The 22,246-nt window shown below is 40.6% G+C and overlaps 1 protein-coding gene across 4 annotated transcripts in view; it reads left to right on the top strand.

Annotated features, from left to right (window-relative positions):
• tmeff2a (transmembrane protein with EGF-like and two follistatin-like domains 2a) overlaps window positions 1-22,246 on the top strand; it is a 62,412-nt gene that overhangs the window by 17,899 nt on the left and 22,267 nt on the right. For 2 of the 4 annotated variants that reach the window (XM_084122799.1, XM_084122798.1), the window contains exons 3-4: window positions 10,438-10,567; window positions 20,397-20,423. In XM_084122799.1, coding sequence (XP_083978925.1) covers window positions 10,438-10,567; window positions 20,397-20,423 — 157 coding nt within the window. Of the gene's footprint in view, window positions 1-10,437; window positions 10,589-20,396; window positions 20,424-22,246 lie in introns of all 4 variants that reach the window. The other 2 variants (XM_084122797.1, XM_084122796.1) reach the window with 1 other exon arrangement.

Raw genomic sequence — 22,246 nt, 5'->3', positions numbered from 1 at the left:
GTGAACGTTCACCCTCGCGTCCTTGTGCGAGACTCTCCCGTTCACATTCCTTCACTGGTTTAAGGTCAACTCATCCCTTTGGTATGGGACTAATGATCTGACAGAAAGGCCCAGTTTTCCGTCGACATTCCCTGGAGCTTTTACTCTGTCACAAACGCTGTGCCAGACATCCATCACTCCACAGACCCAGCTGACAGGGCCACTCGAAGACGCTATCTCTGTCTTTTGTCACGAACCACAGGTGTTCCAGTGCCTGGAACATTAAGTCTTCTTAGTGCAAGTGCCACTTCGTGAAATCTGAGATTTTCAGATTTCAAGGTTCGGACAGCCTTGTGTTTTCCAAGGAAACGGTGGTTAGAGTAGTACCATGGATGTCACTGGAATTCAAACAGACGATGCCCTGACTTGTTTCTCCGTTCCTCAGGGCTTCGACTCCATCTTTGACAGATTTGTTCTCCTGATAAGGATCAGCTGATGTTACTGATGTTACGTTATCTTAATGGAAGAGAAAAAAAAACAGACCGGGCAGACTTCTTGTCTGTGACTGTCTCTGTACATGTCAGATTGAGCTGTGCGCGCGTGTGCACGCTATTTCTGTTTGCTGTCACAGGCGCTCACTCATGGTGCACTTTGAGCATCGTTCTGGCCTCTCATGTTTCTCGAGTCGTGCTGTTTCAGCCCTCATAATGTGCCCAAGGGTGAAAAGAAATGCTACATAATGCTTAATGAATCAAATGGGTTATATCATGTTCCACAATGCATAATTAACTCGCTATGCCTGTTTCATCTCAAGCTGTTGTGTACCCACTGGAAAGTAGACAAGTACACACTTTTGCTTTTCTTACTCCGTATCAGATCAAGACTCCTTTAGCACTTCTCAGTCTGTTGGACCATATGGGAGTTTTACATCTGCACTCAAGAAACTCCGCTGTTTTAAATATGACACTCAAATTTCACACTTCCTCATGGATATCCTTACATTCAGAGTTTCATTCCCTCACAGTGTTGTACAATAAACACATATGACAACCTCACTTCAGTATTTGTGCGGGTACAAACCAACTGCCTTTTCACCTGTTTGCTAACACCCCATCTTAACCAAGATAGTCTCACAATCCTGGACATCCCAAAAAGTCTCATTCTCATCATCTCAGTTTAGAAGATTCAGATCTTTGAATATTATTGTGTTGATACAAAACACGAAAGTAAGTGACTTGTGGATGATATTTTTTCACCTTGGCAGCGTACAACTTGAATTCACTTTTTTAATAATATTTCTATGATGCTTTTATCCTGTTGTTGGGACAAGAAGTAACCACTGAGAACATGAAAATAGCCACAAAAAAAAGCTGCCATGATATTAAATTTGCTCTGCAGCAAAATACATTTTGCAGCAACAAAAAATGTTTGGTTCCAAACATCATGAGAGTGATTTAGTGATGACAATTTTCATTCTTACCCTAACTAACCCTGGGTAAACTAATGGAGTCCTCCAAAACCATCTGAATGTGGGACCAGAATGACTTTTGTACAGCACAAGAGTGACATTTTGGTGGTGCAGGATACAAGTCGCCAGACTGCCGTTTTCTTATGGGAGTGTGTTGTCTTAACATGTCAGCCACTGTACGGTAGTTTTCAGTGCTGTTAGCGTTTCCTCGTACAGAACTGTAGACGCAGTACGCAGTCAGTCTTATCGCCGCTCCGATCACTTCTGCTGCTCACTGTGTCTGACTTTAATTGCCTGTCTTGGTTCAGTCTAGCCCTACTGCTTGAGAAGTTTCTTTGTGTAAGCTCAGGCAGTACAAGCCGTGCCTAGCATAGATGGATTGACTTGTCAGAAAGAGAACAGCTGATTTGTGCCACTGAATTGATGAATAGATCAACTAATAGATGGACTGACTGATGCGGGAATGAATGCCTGGATTGGGGAAAAAAACTGATGGATGGGTGAAAAACAAGGAAATAATGGGCTGCCACTTGCTAGCTCTAATACTCACTCTAATAATGCTGCAACACTTTTCTGTTGGCTTCCTGCCTGTGATTTAGTGTGACATCAATTCTAGGTATAGTGCAAATGAAATGTTAAAACAGGGTAGCACAGGTGTCTCTGAGTGATGTTTGTAGGGACTTTTTCGGTGTTATAAAGAAACACAGGCTTCAAAATAAGTAAAAGATAATGAGGGAAATTGGATCAAAACAAGACCTCTTTTAGCCAGAGCACAGCTCCACAGCAGCCCCTGCAGGACAAAACAGGAACTTCAGCACCACTGATGGAGGTTAAAATCAGAGGTATCAAAACACACAATGCATTAAAATAAAGAGTTGACCAACAAAGGCAAAATATTGTAAATATAATACATAAAGAATACTGTATACAAGAAAACCTGCTCACATATACACAAATAGCTTTGAAACACTGTCAAATCTTGGTGGTAGACTAAGAGACAGAATTCACAATGAGTATATGTTAGAGAGTATTTGGTCCACTTGAGGGAACATTTAACCCCCAATATGCCTAGTGGAGCACCGTCTTATAGTTAAAAGTGCCAATCACCTGTTTGTTTAGTCTATGCACATTAACTGGACTGGTCTAAAGTAGCCTTTAGTGTAATTTGAGGTTAAGAGGCACAATTTATGATATCATTATTGTCATATTCCATTGCTATTTTGAGATACATTATTTTAGGTCAAGGTCAAAGTTTATTTATATAACACCTTTTAACAACACGGATGTTGACCAAAGTGCTTCACAAGTAAAGCAAAAATACACACATACATGTAGTAAAACAGAACATGTCAAAAATTCAAACCAAAAACCTAAAAAATAAAAACAGAAAATGTATAATAAGCAAAAGATAGTCATAACCTGGAACATCACAAAAACTGCAATCCCATAGCATTTAAAAAATGCAAACAAAATAAAACCGAGTTATTAATAAGCTTGAGAAAAAAGGTAAGTTTTAATTGATGCTTTAAAAACGTTTAATGTAGGAGAAGCTCTAATCATTAAAGGTAGTGTGTCCCAAAGTTTTGGAGCATAGACTGAAAAAGACCTATCTCCTTTTGTTGTCAAACGAGCTTTTGGGACATTTAATAGCAGCTGAGATGAAGACCTAAGTGATCTCTGAGGAGAATAAAAACTTCTGATATATAAATAGGGGCAAGTCCATGTAGAGCTGTAAATGCGTAAATTAAAACCTTAATATCAGTTCTTTGTTTCACAGGGAGCCAATGGAGAGAGGCCTGGATTGGTGAGATGTGTTCCCTCTTTTTTGTCCCAGTCAGGAAACGAGCTGCAGCATTTTGGACAATCTGTAATCGTGAGAGTGATGACTGAGTAATTCCAGCATACAAAGCATTACAGTAATCAAGTCTTGAAAATAAAAGTGAGAATAACAGTATCCAAATCCCTAAAAGTCAGAAGGTGCTTTAACTTTCGAAGTCGCTTTAGCTGGAAAAAGCTGGCCCTGACCACTGAATTTATTTGTTTGTCAAACTTCAGGTCTGAATCAAAAATGACCCCCAGATTTTTTTTTTACATAAGAGTGATTGTTTGATTGAAAATTCCCCAAGCAAACACTGTATTTGTCAATATGCGGTTTGTAGCCAAACAGGACGGCCTCTGTCTTGTTTTCATTCAATTGGAGAAAATTTTCATCCATCCATTCTCTAATATCCTTTAAACATGCTAGCAGGGAAGAAACAGAATCACTATCAGAGTCTAATGGTAAATAGAGCTGGGTATCATCTGCATAGATGTGATAGGAGATCTTATTATGCTCAAAGATCGAGCGCAGTGGGAGCATGTAAAGAGAAAATAAAACTGGACCCAGGATCGAACCCTGTGGCACCCCACAGGTGATTGGCACTGGGGAAGATGAAAATTCTCCAATTTTACAGATATACTCCTATTTGAAAGATAAGACTCAAACCACTCTGAGGCAGTATCACAGATGCCAACCTCGTGATTTAATCTTTTTAACAAAATACAATGGTCTAAGGTGTCAAAAGCTGTGCTTAAATCCAACAGAACAAGGACTGCACAGTTTCCAGAGTCAACTGATAACAAAATATAATTTGTCACTCTTAAGGCGAGACACGGCAGGCAAAAACATCGATTTTTCATGCAGTGGTCAGTTTTGAGATTTTGGGCTAGTTTACTCCTTCAGTATGTGTTCTTTCAAGCTGCTATAAAGAAAACGTTGAGAATATACATTAAGATGTTTATTTTATTACATTTTGTTTACTTGTGGCAGTAAGTTTCTCCCGAATTTACCAAGAAGTTAGCATTCCAACACGACATGCCGAGCTCCGTCTGTTTACTGAAGTCTGTTGTGACCAGTATCGTTGTAAAGCTCTGAGTCTCCTGCACAACGCTATGTAACCCAAATATGGGCATTTCCTTTCTATCATTAACCAATCGTGAATGTCCAAAGGGGGATTTAAAGCTAATGACGAAATCTAATTTAGAGCTATTTAAATCTTTAAATGCCATTTTCTCCAAAATGAGTTTTTTGTCATTCTCCAGTAGAAACATCTCAGCCTATGTAGCACCTATGTACACCAAACTTTCCAGTTATACACTTAGCAGTATTCTGACGATATTTTCAGAGGGATTTGTTAATAAATCATTCCTGGCCTGATTTATGTGAATTTTTATTTATTTTTTTATAAGGTGAAAATCGATTTTTATAAGGACAGTGGACAGTATATTTTGATTTCCTAGGTAAAGAAAGCATATATCCTGAAATCCCTTAGATATTTTTTTTTCATCTTGTGTGTAAACAAAATGAAAAAAGAATTTTGCACCTGGCTTTATCATATGTTCAGATCTATCTACCGAAAAGGTTGTCCAATCATTGGACAGGAATTCTCAAGCAGGGAAAAGCAGGAAGTGCAAAAACAGGCTCAGCATGAAGATATTTCGTATGCAATATTTGTTCTTTTACTGATTTGGTGTTATTCTCTACAAACGCAATATGAAGAAACTAATGAGCATCATATGATACAATGTCATCCATATAATGTTGTAATTAGGATTTTGAGAAGATGACGATGTGCTGCAAGACGGTTCCGGCGGAGAGAACATGCTTTTAAACCATTTAAGCGCGATAATACAAAAGAGAACGCTCTGTCTGTGAATGTCCTGATACACACGACATGCAGAAAGACGCGCAACAGTATCGTGTGCACAGACAGCGCGCCGGAATTCTCTTTCTCTTTCGAACAAAAACACACACCATTATGCCAAAATGTCTGTTTTGTTAAGTATCTTCATAAGAGCAGTCAAATAAATTCTTAAAGGCGCAGTGCTTTTTGCAATTGGGTCGGTTCTTGTTCACACCATAAACGAACCGTACCAGAGTTCGTTTGGAACCGTACCGAGACCACCTCTTCAGCTGGGTCTCGGTTCGGTTGTTTGGTCCGCACCCGAGTGCGATTGCTGTATTCACACCTGCCCAAAAGATCCGCACCAAGGGGGGAAACAAACTTGAGTTCAATTCAATTGAACCAAACAAGGCAGGTGTGAATACACCCTCAGTCTCTCTAGACCCCTCCTTTCTGAGAGCCTACTCTGCTCTGATTGGTCAGGCGGCCCAGTCTGTTGTGATTGGTCGACCGCTTATAGCACGAGTCAGAGACAAAACGATCATTACCATATCACAATTTCTGTTCCAGAGGCTTCCTCAGCGCATGATACACAGTATACGAACAGGAATGATGGCATCAGTTTTTCCATATCAATTCCAGCGTGAGTCTTCATCCTTTTGAAGTGCATGCAAAGTGGATTTGCAGCACTGAAAAGAGCGTCTCCTCTGCATTTGTTGGCAACACGAACTAAACCCTTCCAGGCCTCAGCAACTACAGTATTTGAAGGCGGGTCAAAGTAGATGTTCGCAGGCAGCCAATGAAGATCATAGCCTGGCATTATGCAAATCTGTTACATTATTACTAGGTACATAACAGGAAGTGAGACTGGAATTGCTGATGACTCGTTTCGGCAGTCCAGAATTTATTCTTTATTTTAGGAGACAATAACTTTATTTGTCGTGCACTTTGAACTTTGCAGACCTTTTACAGTCACAAACAGCTATATTATGCACTGCATGAAAGGTAATATTCGAAAAAGCATAATAGGGGGACTTTAATCATTATAAACCAGTTAAAAAGATGAGTTTTTAATTATTTCTTAAAGTTGGTAGTAATATTTCAGACTTCCCCTACTGAAGCAAATAGGAGCTGTACTTGCCTGTTATCTACATACACCTGCCTGTGGTGTTACAGAGATGCCAGTTCAGTAAACTGACTTGACTTAAAGGTACTTAAGAGCCAAATTGTGTAGTGAGTCATTTTGTTTTTTTGGGTGAAGTCATTTGTCGGCCTCCACCATGAGTGTTTGTGTGTCTGGCCTCTGTTGGGAGGCTCAATGCGTTAGATTGCTTTCGAACACATGCTGTCTGGCCTTATGTTCGTCACTTACATGTTTCTTTATCTCTGTGGTCTTTTTGCTCATTCCTATGCCTGTCCCTCTCTCACCGTGTCATTTACAGTTTCCTTTTCTCCCCCACTTTGTCTTAAGTTAACCCTAGAATGCAGGAACCAAAAAACCTGCACGAATACATAAAGAAAAATGACCTGTATTGGAATTAATGGTTTTCTTAATGGAATTAAATAATTAAAATAATAGAAGATACACAAAAGTTTTAATATATCAAACATGTTTATTTGTTCACTTTCCTTTTATACTGTATATGCATTACAAAATATGAAATTAATTTTTTCCAAACAAACTCTAAACTAATTTAGGCATATTTGGTTAGATTAAAACAAAATATTAAAGAAATCTCAGCATGCCAGGTCAGTTTGACCCCCTTTATGGATAGGGTTAAACTGGTATTTGTAATATTATTTAAATTTTATTTTTGAAAAATTAAAAAAATGTACCTGTTCACTGGACTTTGTTATTTTTCTAATCTATAACCGCTAATAAAGCAGAAGTCTCACATATTAAAATGAAAAAGCTTACTTCTGTACTGAAACCGAAGGTGGAGAACGAGGCAGACGGATCTTTTGGTTTATACACCACAGTTGTGAACTATGATTTGCTACTTGCTAGTTAGTTGCAGGTGATATTTATAATTTAGGGGGTTGGGTCAAACTCTTTCTAGAGCTCATCTGATTGGACAAAAATCTGTGTAGTGCAGGATGAGTCATCTTTATCTTTATTCCATATTTGTTCCATCCCGTTTTTTTAAATGTAAGAACACCAGTGTGAACGGCACATTAGACATTCTGGGACTGATGTGTAGTTTGCGTAATTCAGTTGTCTGCAAACAAGAAAAGGCTTGTCTAATGCTATTTTTTTTATCATGGCTAACTTTGAAAAGATCAAACATTTTCTGCAGTGGAATGGGACAGGTATATGTGTATTAAATCTATCATAATGCTTTTCAGTTTTTTCGAGGTCCTTTCATTCATCAGAATGCTACTTCAATCCTACTCCTCTGACCTGCAAGTGAAAAGCTGTTTTTTGTTGTAGCTGAAGTGTCTGTCTGCTCATTTAACTGTTGGTGTGTCAGAGACTGCTTGCCCTCAATTTATTTCAATGAACTTTTCTATCATAGCTATAACTATTAACTATTATACTATCATAGCTATAACTTTTCTATCATAGCAAATAACTATTCTATCAACTTTTCTATCATTGAATTTTTCCTCAAAGTTGAAGTGCTAATGCACTCCTTCCCCTCAAGAGGTAAAGTTAAAAGGACTAAACCGCAGGGGCTCTGCAAAACAGGCGTTTCTCGGGGCATGCTGGGGGCTGTCTGGGGCTGGCCAGCCTTTCTCACTATTGCATCATGCCAGGCCAAAAGATTGATTGAACACTTGAAGCTGTAAAAATGTCAAAAAAGGAAAAGATTTAAAAGGGGGTAATATCCATTTCACTCTCTCTCTTCCTACTCCTCCTCTCATTTTTTCTATGTTTATTTCAAGATCATCTCAATGCTTTGCTCTTCTGAGATTTCACTCTGTTTTTCTGTTCGGGTGTCTCGGTTGCATTTTACTGTCACTCAGTCTTTTCTAACACTCTCCGTCTCAGGTGTGCTAGTTGTGGATTTGACCTTAGTTGAATGAGAATTTTTTTTAGTTGGAAGACAAATCTGTCACTGCTCAAGGGCATTAGATCAAAGATTGGCCCTTGCAATGTTCACACTTCACACCTACAACTTTTTGGTTATCGACCCAGATCTTTAACCACTATGGCACACCAACCCCATATATGAATGTTTAGTCATATCAGTCCATCCATTATTCATATATAACATTTTAAAATAATTAACTACAGTGAGTGTTTTTCTGAATGAGTCATTGAATTATTTACTTGACTGATTCATTCAAAATTACTTATTCATTCGGGAACTAAATACCGTGTGTTGTGGGTTGTATTTGCTTTGGCTTTGACCAGCAAAAATAGTATCAAACAAAGTAATGTGGTCTACACCAGATGCGAGTGACGATTCAGTAGTAAACAGAACCCATTATAATCATTGAATACTGTCTTCACCAACAGTAAACAGATGACCCATTCTCTTTCTGGTTTCCTCCACACTCTTTCATTTCTGACACAAAGGTCAAATGGATTTTGGTTGTTTGCTTCGACACGTCCAGTGTAAACAGCTTCGGGAGCCGTTCACACAGGAATTATTTGTGCATTCCACTGCACTATACTTTTCTATTGATTTTCTATGCATACATGCGCTAGAAGGACGTGTTTGACGTGCAAGTTCAAAAAAGTTAAAAAACGTATCCATAGACTTTGCATTGTTTTCCTTCCCCCACCCTTCTTCTTGTGTTTTTAAACACAATACACACACAGACACATTTTATATATATAATTTTTTCATATATATATATTCTAAAATTAACTTAAATTCTATATGTGGCAAAAAAAAAATCTATAAATTCATTCATGTCTATCTTTTTCCTTTTTGCTGTATTCCACTCATTTCTATTCATCCAGTATAATCATCTCCTGTAGACCTAGTTTTTCCCTTGTTCCTCCTATTTCACTCCACTCTCTCTGGATCTCTTGGCAGTGTTGGCTCAGAGCTTTCCCATCCTGCATAATATTGCTTCTCAGCCGATAAAACAGCGAGTACAAATCCCGCTCCAGAATCGATGGGCACAGTTATTCCTGTGACCCCTGCCAACCAGCTGGCTTCCAGCCACACAGTCCCTCAGCCAAAATGTGAGCTGACAGGCCACTGCAGCCCTGCACTGTACCTGCCTCCCTAGGGGCCAGACAGACCCTGCCTGCTGGACCAGACACAGTGTGTCTCTGTGTGTCCAGGTGCATATGTGTGTGCGGTCTAGTCAGACTCTTCCAAAATACCTGCGTGAGGTTTGGAACAGCTTCATTTTCCACCAGGCCACCCAGTGATTTTAAACTACCTGCTTCTCATGAAGTCAAGCTTTAGTGGGTTTTAAAGAGATTCACTGGAATATTTGAGAAGTTTTTTGGTGGATTGAATTAGATTTTCTTTTGTCTTTCATTTTGAATAATTTTGTTATACCCTGTTATGGTAAAAATCTTTGTTTTCACATTGATGTGTAAATAATCCTTTGTTGTTGTTGTTGTTGTTGTTGTTGTTGTTGTTTCTGTCAGATCATTTTAAAAGTCTGCAATAGCATTATCACTAAATTATTTTGTTGTTTCCATTGTTTGCTTCTGTTTTTTATTTGATTTTTTTGGATAACATTTTTGCGTATATTGTGCAGACCTAAATTTCCTCTTTAAAAGTATAACATTTTATAACCAAACAACCTGAAACCATAAATTTGCAAATGTTTCACGGTATTTTTTTGTGATGTATTCCTCCCTGGTGTTTTCTTACACTGTAATCTTTTTTTCCACTGCTTTGGGAACGTGGGCAGTGTAGTTGGCAGACTGTATTTCGACCCTTCAGAGCTCACAGTAGCTTAATTCGCATTCAGATCACACAATTCTTATTCTAAGCTCATCTAAAACTCCCAAAATAAAGCGGTGCTAAAACATCACAATTAAGCTGTGAGAGATATGTAGGTCAGTTTCATGTTTAATTATTATTCTTGCGTAATATAATACAACATGTTCTTAAAGAAAGACTCCTTTGTTCCCATTTCATGCTATACTTACATAAAATATGAATTGGAATTCATGAATTTTTTTTAAAGCTACTCGTAATATTAATACCAAGTATGTTTCAATGAATGTTTGATTATTTTTATTATATTTAATTTATACAAATAACATAATCAGATAGTTGTAATACTAAAAACGTATAATATATAATCGTGTTTATCCAAATGTTTTTTGTTACTAATGCTTGTAATCTTTGACTTGAGCTGATATTGTTCTCATATATTTTCTAATGCTTGAAACCCCTCTTTTTTCAGTGCAACATTGATTATGTTCCTGTGTGTGGCTCCAACAACGAAAACTACGAAAACGAGTGCTTTCTGCGGAGAGACGCCTGCAAACAGCAAACCGAGATCCTGGTGGTTTCTGAAGGATCCTGTCCAGCTGGTACGTTCAGTCGTGGGTTTGGTGCGTATGTCTCTTGAAGGTTAATCCACAGCCTAATCATTTGCCAATTCAATTTTTAACTGTGAATATGAAGTTATCAGATTGAGCAGAATTTCAATTTATTCATCCCTGTGGTCTGAAACAGACAGAGAGGCATATCTGTGTTGTGTTAAACATGTTATACTTCAGTCAGACAATACCCATAATACCTTTAACAGGCTAGAGCTATGTATTACTGCTTTGTGTAAAGCTTTGCTATGTTTTAAAACCTAGTGAGCTGTTCCACAATACTGGATTGTTGTTAGAAATGATTTCAGATAAACATCCCCCTTTTTCCTTTTATATTATGTTCGTGATTGTGAATGGGTGTTGCATGTTTAAGGCAAAGCAAAAACCAAATGATACGAGCGAAAGTGTGCTCTGTGGTCAGTTAATGGTATATTGCAGAGAGTAAAGCAGATGTTTGGTGCTCTGGGAGTTGCTGAGTCAGACTCCATTAAACAGTGCCTAAACACACTGAAACCTCTAAAAATGATCTCTAGGGAGGAGAGAGAGTGGGAGGCGAGTATTTGTGCTTATGGAGCATCCAGAGAATCTTCTCGTCGTGTGTGCCTGTTTGTGTGTATACAGGTAAAGTCATAATTCAATCCCAGCAGGATGTAGGTTCTCATTTATTCCTGAATGTTCGAGCATGTACTTGTCTGTAGGTGCTCTGTAAGGTAAAAAGCTAATTTACTGAAACAAGACGCAAAAAACAAGAGTCTTTGTCTCTGTGATGCTTGAATGGCGCCACTGAATCATCTCTCTGTTTGGCTGTCTCTCTCTCTGAACACTTTCCTGTCATCTTTTTCTTTTATTTCTCTCTTTATGTTCATGCATTGAGTGTACATCAGACCAGTCCGGTTTAAGTACCTCATGGATATAAATCTGAAAATAAAGCTACAATTGCAGTTGTGATCTTGTTTACTTCCAAAGTGTCTCAGAAAACTGGAGTTTTTTTTTACAAATATCTTTCAATGGTTTGATTCCATGAACCTCACAAATCGGGCAACTAGTTCTTCTGAATTGCCTGTAACAGCTTGGTACTTTGTAAATATTTCTTCATTTCCTTTGTTTCCTTCGCTATTGTATTGAGGAATTGAATTAACTACATATATTTTTGCAGAGACAAGTTAAGTTCCTAAATGAAGATCATTTAAATACATTACAATATTGTGACTGCGGACTTGCAGTCCTTATTATGAAATCCACGTACAGGTCAGGGGGTTAATTGCTTAAATTATTTATATATTTTTTATAAAAGTTTTTGAAAGAAGTCTCTTATGCTCACCAAGGCTGCATTTATTTGTGTAAAAACAGTAATATTGTGAAATAAAATTTAAAATAAAAAAGTCTTGACTTTCATGTAATTCTGACTATGTTCAATTCAGAATTAATAGTGCATTTTACATGCATCATTATGTCAAAGATTAAATCTGAAAAAAAAAAAATTTGATTTCTGTCCAAAAAGAGCTTTATGTTAGACCAGAATAATATACCCGCAGCCGGATGAGTTTTTCACACTTTCAGCCCTGAGGGCGTTGAGGAAAGAGACAGAGAAATGGACTGCCTCACAGTTCTGATGCTTGTACCAGCTCATCTAACTCTTTGACACTGATTTCCTCTCCACTAATTCCCTGGCAAATGATCCAGCGGCTGACAGATGACCTACAGAGATAAGTGAAGTGTATCACACTCTGCTATTTTCTTTATTTCTCCAAGGCTGGTTTCAACTTGGCTCCTCTGTCTTCATTCATACATCAATATCATAACTGAAAGTGAGCACCTTCATGCACCAGGAAATAGAACATTGATTGTAATAACTGGATAAAGTATTAAAGGCGTCATATCACATCATATTACATTTTTATAGTATGTCATATTTTCCACTCTTTGTCTGACTCTTAGTATTAAATGCTGCTCTTCCTTTAAGAAATGCCATTGGCACGTAAACACGGACAGTCATGTGTTAAAGCATTCATCTGTCACAGTTTTTGTTGTTTTTTGAGTTAAATCAGACTGCAGTTGCTCAATCATTACACAGCTTTACAGAGATGCATTTATATGTATGTCCACTACTGATCATGAGTTTGGGGTCAGTAATATTTTTAAAATGTTTTTGAAAGAAGTCTTCAGATTTGGTTCTGTGTTTGGTGCTCTCCATGGTGCTGAATACCATTCCGCATGTGTTGAGTGACGCTGACTGGCATCAGAAGCGCCATTGTGCTTGTCAAATTCAAAGTATTGTAAGCATTAAAAGTTTAGGTAATATTTAAAGTCTACAAGTTCCCTTTCGAGGGAACTCGCACTGCGTCGTTGAAAACGACTCTTTGGGGACGCTCCCTTAGCGTGCGCCTCTGAAGTATGAATGAAACTATTCCAATCCTGATTGGTGTTGCGTCATGACGTAACATGTGACGGCATAACCGGATGCATAAAAGTGACGCTGTCACAACACACACTAGCTTTCGCTCTTCAGCAAGCGCTCTCTGTTGTTGTACATTCTATTTGGTGTTGTTTGTCTGTGAGAAAGAGTTTATATGATGGCGAGTGAACAGTTCAAGCAATGTGTGCACCCCTGCCCTAGATACATCACGGGTGGAGACACACATCAGGACACCACGGAGAGACATCTGTGGCTGAATTTATCAGGCATCAAGGAGAAGGAAAAATCGTTTCTCCTTGATGCGCCGCTCTCGTCTTCTGGCCTGTTCGGCAACGCAGTTGCGGCTGTCGTCGACAGGTTTCAGGAGACAAAGAACAATCGGTGGCGTTTCAGCAGTTCCTCCCCCGTCGATCTAAACCAAAGTCGAGTAGGGTGGGGCAAAGAGATCAGCCCCAGCCGTCATCCAGCTCCTCATACCGCCAGGAACAAAAAGAGAGCGTTGCTTCTAGAGCCCCTCCTTCGGGAACTTGGCAACAGAGGAAGCGTTCTCAGCAGAAGTCCTCCGGCCAGAAGGGCGACTTGAGAGACGTCCTTCAGGCTAGGAGGGCTTCGGGAAAGAGGTCCTAGCTGGGGTAGTAGGACCTCTGAGGGCTTTCCCCCCCGCTGCAGAGCAACCGGGGTTGTTCTCGCAGCGGAGCCCTCAGGGAATTGATGTGAGTTTCCTGCCATCTCTGACGCTTCGGGCCGCATCAATTTCCAGCGAACGCACACCGTGTCGTTCGTGTCAAAAAATAGAAAACGAGCATCAATTGAGGTCACGAAGATCGTATCGACTAAATCCTGCCGATCCTTCGCTTCAGGAGGTCGAGAACAGTGCTCGGATAACACCCGAGGCCAGCCTCGAGAGGCTGGTTCCCTTAGTAGATTTTGTAGAGGCATGGTGTCATCTTCCCAACATATCTGCATGGGTCCTGCGTATAATAAAATTAGGATACAGACTGCAGTTCGGGCACCGCCCCCCCAAATTCTCTGGGGTGGTGCAGACTACAGTGGTTCCAGAGCAGGCTCAGGTGATGGAACAAGAAGTGCAATCTCTGCTGTTAAAGGAGGCCATAGAACGTGTTCCTCCTTCAGACAGGGAGTCCGGGTTTTACAGCCGGTACTTTACAGTTCCAAAAAAGGATGGAGGGCTGAGGCCAATTTTAGATCTAAGACATTTGAACCGTTCTCTGAGGAGGTTCAGGTTCAAAATGCTCACTATTCCCATCATCGTGAATCAAATCAGATCCGAGGACTGGTTTGTCACGATAGATCTAAAAGACGCTTATTTTCATGTCTCCATCCTTCCATGTCACAGGAGGTTCCTGAGGTTCGCTTTCGGGGGCGAAGCTTACCAATATCGGGTTCTTCCGTTCGGCCTAGCACTCTCTCCCCGCACGTTCACCAAATGCATGGATGCAGCACTAGCTCCATTGAGACTTCAGGGCATCCGCATACTCAATTATATCGACGACTGGCTCATTTTGGTCCAGTCTTGAGAAATGGCGGTTCGGCATCGAGATGTCGTCCTTGGCCACATTCAGAGCTTGGGGTTGAGACTCAACACAAAGAAAAGTGTGTTGGAACCATCCCAGAGCACATCGTTTCTGGGCGTAGTGTGGAATTCGGTTATGATGCGGGCACGGATGTCTCCTGCGCGTATCGAGTCCATTCTGGCAATGGTGTCCAGGATAAGGCTAGGCCAGGCCATCACTGTAAAGCAATTTCAAAGACTGCTGGGCCTCATGGCAGCGGCATCCAACATTATACCTTTGGGCCTTCTACATATGAGGCCCCTTCAGTGGTGGCTGAAAGCCAAGGGGTTTTCCCCCAAGGGGAATCCGTTCCGTATGATCAGAGTAACGCGCAGATGCCTTCGTTCTCTAGTAATATGGAAGAAACCTTGGTTTCTGTCCCAAGGGCCAGCGTTAGGAGCGTCGTGTCGCCGGAAAACCGTTTCGACAGATGCCTCCCTCACTGGCTGGGGCGCGGTCATGGACGGCCGCTTTGCCAGGGGTCTGTGGCAGGACCATCATCATTCTTGGCATATAAATTGCCTGGAGATGTTGGCTGTGTTCAGAGCTCTGAGGAGCTTCCTCCCAGACATCAAGGGTTACCATGTCCTGATACGATCGGACAATACATCAGTGGTAGCTTATCTGAACCGACAAGGGGGACTCAGGTCGCGCCCTCTATCCAGATTGGCGCATCAGATTATCCTTTGGTCCCAAGGGAAACTATTGTCTATCAGGGCAATGTACGTTCCGGGGGTTCAGAATCAGGGAGCGGACATCCTGTCGAGGCAGGGGCTGAGGCCCGGGGAATGGAGACTTCACCCAGAGGTGGTGAAGTTGATATGGGAGAGGTTTGGACCGATGGAAGTGGATCTGTTTGCGTCTCGAGAGACGTCCCACTGTCCACTTTGGTTTTCCCTCTCGCATCCAGCCCCACTGGGGTTGGATGCTATGGTACAGGCCTGGCCGAGGCTACGCCTGTATGCTTTTCCCCCGATCGCTCTGCTCCCGGGAGTCCTGGAAAGGGTCCGTCAGGAGGGCATCAGTCTTCTTCTGGTAGCCCCGTTGTGGCCGGCCCGAGTATGGTTTTCAGACATAATTTCACTCCTGATAGCTCCGCCGTGGCAGATTCCTCTGAGGAGGGATCTGTTGTCTCAGGCGGAGGGCACAATATTCCACCCTCGTCCAGAGCTGTGGAAACTGTGGGTCTGGCCCCTGAGGGGGTTCAGTACTTAGATGCTGGTCTATCAGCCGGGGTGGTTGAAACCATACTTAGCTCCAGGGCTCCGTCTACTAGGAGATTATATGTCCTCAAGTGGAATGTGTTTTCCACTTGGTGTAAAGAACATGGGTTAGATCCAGTTAACTGCCCTGTGGCTTCAGTTCTGGAGTTTCTTCAAGATCGTTTCTCTACGGGTCTCTCCCCCTCCACACTTAAGGTGTATGTGGCTGCCATTGCGGCATTCCACGCACCATTGAGTGATGGGCCTCTGGGGAGGCACCAGCTGGTCATTCGTTTTCTCCGTGGTGCATGGAGGATGAGACCGACAACCAGGTCCAGGGTTCCTGCCTGGGACCTGGCGGTGGTTCTCGAAGGGTTATCCCTGGCCCCCTTCGAACCCCTTCAGTCGGCTTCGCCCAAGGACCTGACGTTCAAGATGGCTTTGCTCTTAGCTATTACCTCTCTAAAGAGGGTGGGAGATCTTCAAGCTCTGGCAGCAACACCAGCTTGCTTGGAGTTTGCCCCTGGGGGAGTTAAGGCCATTCTGCACCCGAGACCTGGCTATGTGCCTAAGGTGCCTTCTAACACGGCACGGTCTACGGTCCTGCAGGCATTTCATCCTCCACCTCATGTGTCGGCGGAAGAAGAGAGGCTCCATCTGCTCTGCCCTGTCAGAGCTCTGAGCATTTACCTCGAGAGGTCCTCTTCTTGGAGGAGGTCGGACCAACTGTAAGTGTGTTTTGGGTCACCTAAAAAGGGGCTCCCGGCGTCTAAACAAACTATTAGTAATTGGATTGTTCAGGCTATTGCCCCGGCCTACAAGGTGCGCAATTTGCCCTCACCTTTGGCCATAAGGGCTCATTCTACTAGAGGCATGGCGTCTTCTAGGGCCCTCCTCTCGGGAGTTCCCCTCCAGGAGATCTGTGAGGCGGCCGGTTGGGCTACCCCGCACACCTTTATCAGGTTTTATAGTCTGCACCTCCCTAGTACGCCGGGTGCACGTGTGCTCTCGTCCTAGCTGGGTGCCTGAGATCAGTTTCACTCCAGGGCAGGCCTTTTATCGGTGCGTGGCCTAGTGGGCATTCGTTCCCCAAAGAGTCGTTTTCAACGACGCAGTGCGAGTTCCCTCGAAAGGGAACGTCTCGGGTTATGACTATAACCCTTGTTCCCTGAGAAGGGAACGAGACACTGCGTCGTCCTGCCACGCCCCTCAAGTGCCTGAGAGCGGCTTGCTTCATCACTAGGCTAGTGTGTGTTGTAACAGCGTCACTTTTATGCATCCGGTTTCGTCACATGTTACGTCATGACGCAACACCAATCAGGATTGGAATAGTTTCATTCATACTTCAGAGGCGCACGCTAAGGGAGCGTCCCCAAAGAGTCGTTTTCAACGACGCAGTGACTCGTTCCCTTCTCAGGGAACAAGGGTTATAGTCATAACCCGAGACGTTACTAGTCACTAAATTTAGCTGTAGTCCCATTCACCAACAGTCACTTCCAATACTGTTTGGTGAAATCCTATTATTCCCTTTTTTCCCGCTAAGTAATTTCACCTCCATTACTGTGTCAAACCTCTCCTCCATCACACTTGGCTACTAAAATGCTACTAGAGTGTTGCTTAGTTTCCCAAAATGAGTCCTTGATGTGCTCCGCTGACACTGTGCCAAATATTGAGAAGTATCACAGAGGTGAGTATATGCTTCTCTCTTTTTTCTGGCATTGATAAGTGGGCTATTTACCTCACAAACGGTAGCGAGTTCACCGCTGTGCTGCTGTAAGATCAGTGTGAGTAATGCACTGATTAAGGAGACGGGCCAGTGCTTATATTGAGTTTTCAGTGCGGCACAGGGCAGCTAGCCATTAGCTTAGTGGTGCGTAACTGTAGAGAGGAGTAGGCACTTCATTTTCGACATTAGAAATGGAGGTTAAGATAGCCTTTCTGCGTAATCACACTCCACATAGTGCTAAAGTAGCTTATGCAGGGAGTATGCTTCATATTCCAAGAAATGTCTATTTCTTTCTCAAAACATTCACATAAACTGAGGACTGCAAGCTCAACAGGCTGTTTTATCAATTATTCTTTGTGCCTAGTACTGATGTTACTTGATGTACATGTCTGTCAAGCGTGCTGTTCTTGAAATAGGTAATTGTGTGTTGTAACAGCGGCCGTGGCATGTTAAATCACAGCTGCATTTGTCTCTGCTGACAGAGACCATCTGCCTCTGAGCCACGAGCTCAAGTTTTGCTCAACCCGTGGCATCGTGGGAGCCCGAGGAAAAGTGCAAAGTCACCTCATCAAACATTCTTCCTGATAAATGACAAAGGCAGAGGAGATGTGTAACCCGCTGATACCTCTGAATGAGAAGCAGGTCTCTTACTTTAAATAAGACTCCTGCCATTGTTTCATGCCCGCAGACTCAGCAGAGTCCAGTCTCACAGGAAGAAGTGTGCCGAGAAACAGGCTGTTCGTCTCGCTTTACTTCCATCCTCACTGTGAAATAGTCTTTTTGATGTACTGGGGAACTTCTTGATTTTTTGAGGCTGTGGAAGGTTTTCCACTTTTTTGATCCAATGCTTCTGGACAGATTCATTGGTTCTGTATAATGCTTTTATGTTTTTGTCTTTTAGGTCTTCAGTTTCTATCAGGAATTTTGAATTGAATACAAGGATGGGAAATTATAATTGATGATTTATGTTTATGCATTCTTTAGTTGTTGATTGTAACCCTATAAATATACTAACATATATAGACCCCATATAGATATCATATTTAAACATAGCTTTCTAATATTCATTTAGATATATTTATTTCAGTCATCTTTGTTATTAGTTTCAGACGAGTCATAAAAAAAATCATGATCATCAAAACATTATATTTAATGTACTGTATACAGCCTGCTCTCTGTTATAATAAAAATCAATTAGATTTTAATAATATTCTTGCTAACATATTAATTAATTATTCGTGATAAATGTACATGTTTTTTGTCAAAATTTTCAATAGATAGTTTGATTACAAAAATATTTTTTCTGACTATTATTTCTATGCCAGGCTTTAGAGAGTTAATATGAGTCATATTTTTTAATTGTATACACGTACTAATTGTAGTTGTATTGCACGTGTTGTGCAAGCATATCAAATATAGGCTACAGGTGAAAGTATTTTGACAGGTTTAGACCTATTCTTTGTATTAAAGCCAAAGCGTTTTATGTCCAGATGGCTAGAGAGCATCTTTTAGATGGTCAAAGACAGATTGTGGGCGACATGTCTCTGATTCAAGAACGTAACTGTCAGGCAATTAGAAAAAATGAGAGCAAATAAATCAGTTCTGTGTGTGTGAGTGTGGTTCCGTAGGTTATTTTCTTTAAAAATAGAGCATTTTATTCTGTCTAAAGGATTGAGGATGGTATTCATGCTTGATCTAACACATAGTCCTACACAGGTAAATTGTAGTATGTATGTGTGTTTGAACTTTGAAGATGCATATGGTTTTATCTTGCTTTCAAATCAAAATCTATTTATAAAGCACATTAAAAACAACAGTAGTTGACCACTGTGCTGTATAAAATCTTGCTAAAAATAGACAAAAAAATGCATATAAACAATTTAGACTGCAATGCAGTAGAGTAGAGTATTTAAAAAAAAAAGCCTGGGTAAAAAGAAGAAACTAATCTGAGGGAAACCGGAAAACTATCCTTCCCTCTTTTTCACTTGAGTGTCATTTTGTTCCTTTATATCCAGTCAGAGGACATACTGTAATTTACATTATAACACTTGATTTAGTCCCAAATATTGTGGCAATATTGTGGTTATAGTTTCTATGGTTTCAGTTGAAACTCTGAATCAGATTGTGGTGAATTCGAGTGTATATGCATTTGTAATATCTCCCTCTTGTATAATTTGTGCAGCCCACTTCTGCCTACAGAAGCCAAATGGGTCACATATTCACCTTTGATCCTCCCACAGTTCAAGTACACAGAACCATATCTGTAATGTATATTAGAATAGTATGCCTGGACTCCAGAGACCCAGATGAGCAATAATGTACATGTTTTAATCCATCCATCCATCCATCAGTCCATTCATTTTCCAATTCGATCGTTTTCCAATATTTCAGTTGTAAATGGTTCTCCAGAATTGTAAAATGTTCTGCACCCCAAGAAAGAAAAAATATATTTTAGGAACCGATCACTGAAAGGTTCTTTGTGGAAACCAAAATGGTTCTTCTATGGCATCACTGCAAAAAAATAAGAGTGTAGTGTCCACGAATAATGGACATTAAAAACAAAAAATCAAATAGATCAATCAAATTATCAAATAGAAACCATCAGACTAGATACTGTATTAATCTCACACAATACAATTATTTCAACCTTTTAGTTTATTGCACTTAATTTAAATATTGCAGTATTGTGACAATTGTTTAATGTGTCTTTAATGTGTCTCTCAGTTTACGTAAAGCCTTATAAACGGCATGCATAAGATTGATAAAGAACTAGAAAATGCTTTCTAAATTAGTTTTACATGCAGTAAAACCTGTGTGAATTTTGACCCTTGGTGGATTCACTAAAATGATATAGACTTTGGAGAAGACATTGATCTAATGATCTGCTTTTTGTGTTTTATAGAGGCTGGTTCAGGATCAGGAGATGAAGGTAAGGCAAACCAGCTCTAACATTTTTCCATTTGGACACATGAATTTGTGTGCATGCTGCTCATTAAATCACTCTGCACTTGTTTACACTTCCCCACAAATGATGCTCATAAACACACACTCACTTCCTCTCGGCCTGTCAGCAGTCATCTGCTCTCCTCCACAAGCCGCCCACTGAAACTGAGATTCAATTACACCCACTCACGTATTGTTCAGATAAACAGAATTATTACACTCTTCCCCCAAAGTGCAATGTCTGACTGACAGTAGAACAGTCTGCGGCTCAAACTGTATATTAGCTTCGTTTGAAATGTGTCACTCTTCTTTGATTTAATCTCTCGCTCTTCCAGTCAACCCTTTTATTCCTCTCTCTTGACCGAACTGGCCACATCCGCTAATTGAGTAGTGTAACCTCCCCCATACTGCTGCTTATTGTGGTCTTATTTTGCCAGCCATTTCCTGTTTGCTCGATGTGGTCTGTGCTTTTTTGCAAATAGCAGCAGCATGGTTGGTATATGTGTCATTTGGACGGGACTATTTTCCCTGAGGAGGTTAGGTAAATTTATATTTCACAGTACTTGGAGTTTTTAGAGAAATTGAATCCCATCCGGATAGGAATGTCTGTGATTGAACACTGTGACTAAAGCTAAATATCTTGTTGTGCTGCCTGTTCTATCTTCATTATAAAATGAATCTTTTGCTAAATTTTAATTGTTGGTGGGTCAATTGTGTCAGAACATGAATTGTAGTAGCAGCATCAGGGATGAGATTCTCACACTAATTTCTCCCTTAATTGTATACATCATTATAATTTCACATATACACTACCAATCAAAGGTTTGGGGTCGGTAAGATTTTTTAAATGTTTTTGAAAGACGTCTCTTATGCTCACCTAGGCTGCATTTATTTGATTAAAGAAACTAGATGTTTCTCTTCAAGCTTGTTTACAACACTAATAGTGGGTAGAAAAGTGATTATTTAATGCAATATTTTCAAGATAATACTCTAATAGTTAACGTTGGCTTCAGTTCTATAACAATATAAAAGCCAATTATTTTGCAAACAGCATGTTGACTTTAAACTATTGCACTTAACATTTTCTTACACAGTATAAATGGGTGTTTATAGCTACCTTTATATTTGGGTTCCATGACAAAAGTTTGTAAGTCCTGGTTTAGAAAACTTTTCCTCACCGAATAGTGCTTATGAAGGACTTAATTCATCATGAACTTCTCATTTAACAAGTATACCAACTAAGAATGTGTAGATATTTGTTAGACAAATGCCTTAATGCCTTAATGTTAGTAGATGACAATAACTAACTCTCTACAGACCAGAAAAATAGATTCAATGCAGTGAATGTGGAGAAGACAATATGATGAGGGGAGAGGAGAAAATATGGATAGAGAGAGAAAAGAAGAGTGATAAGAGACCGGAGAACGTGCACATCGATAAAATGGGTGGAGAAAGGAAAGGAGAGGGAAAGAGAAATGGAAGGCTGATAAAGAGAAAGATAAGTAAAGAGGAGGAAGAGAAAGATGAGGGCGATAAAGGCTGGGGTAAATGATTGCAGTTTATGGATGGAACAGAAAGGGAGTGAGAGAGAAGGGCATTAAGGTAAGCACAGCACCATCGGTGTGATAAAAATCAAATGTATTTCAATGGCTGCAGATAAATCATATGGGTCGCCTACTGGGCCTGGATGTTGCTGGTCACTTATGGCAAAGCACAGAGAGAAGCTTCTCAGGCTGTTTGAGTGTGACATGCTACATGCAGCATAACACTATTTACGTTCTAGACTAATTAAATATATAGAGAAACAGA

The sequence above is a fragment of the Abramis brama genome (genome assembly GCF_963993115.1).
Source record: "Abramis brama genome assembly, chromosome: 8".
In the NCBI taxonomy this organism is placed as follows: Eukaryota; Metazoa; Chordata; class Actinopteri; order Cypriniformes; family Leuciscidae; genus Abramis; species Abramis brama.
This window is presented reverse-complemented; position numbering and strand designations above follow the sequence as displayed.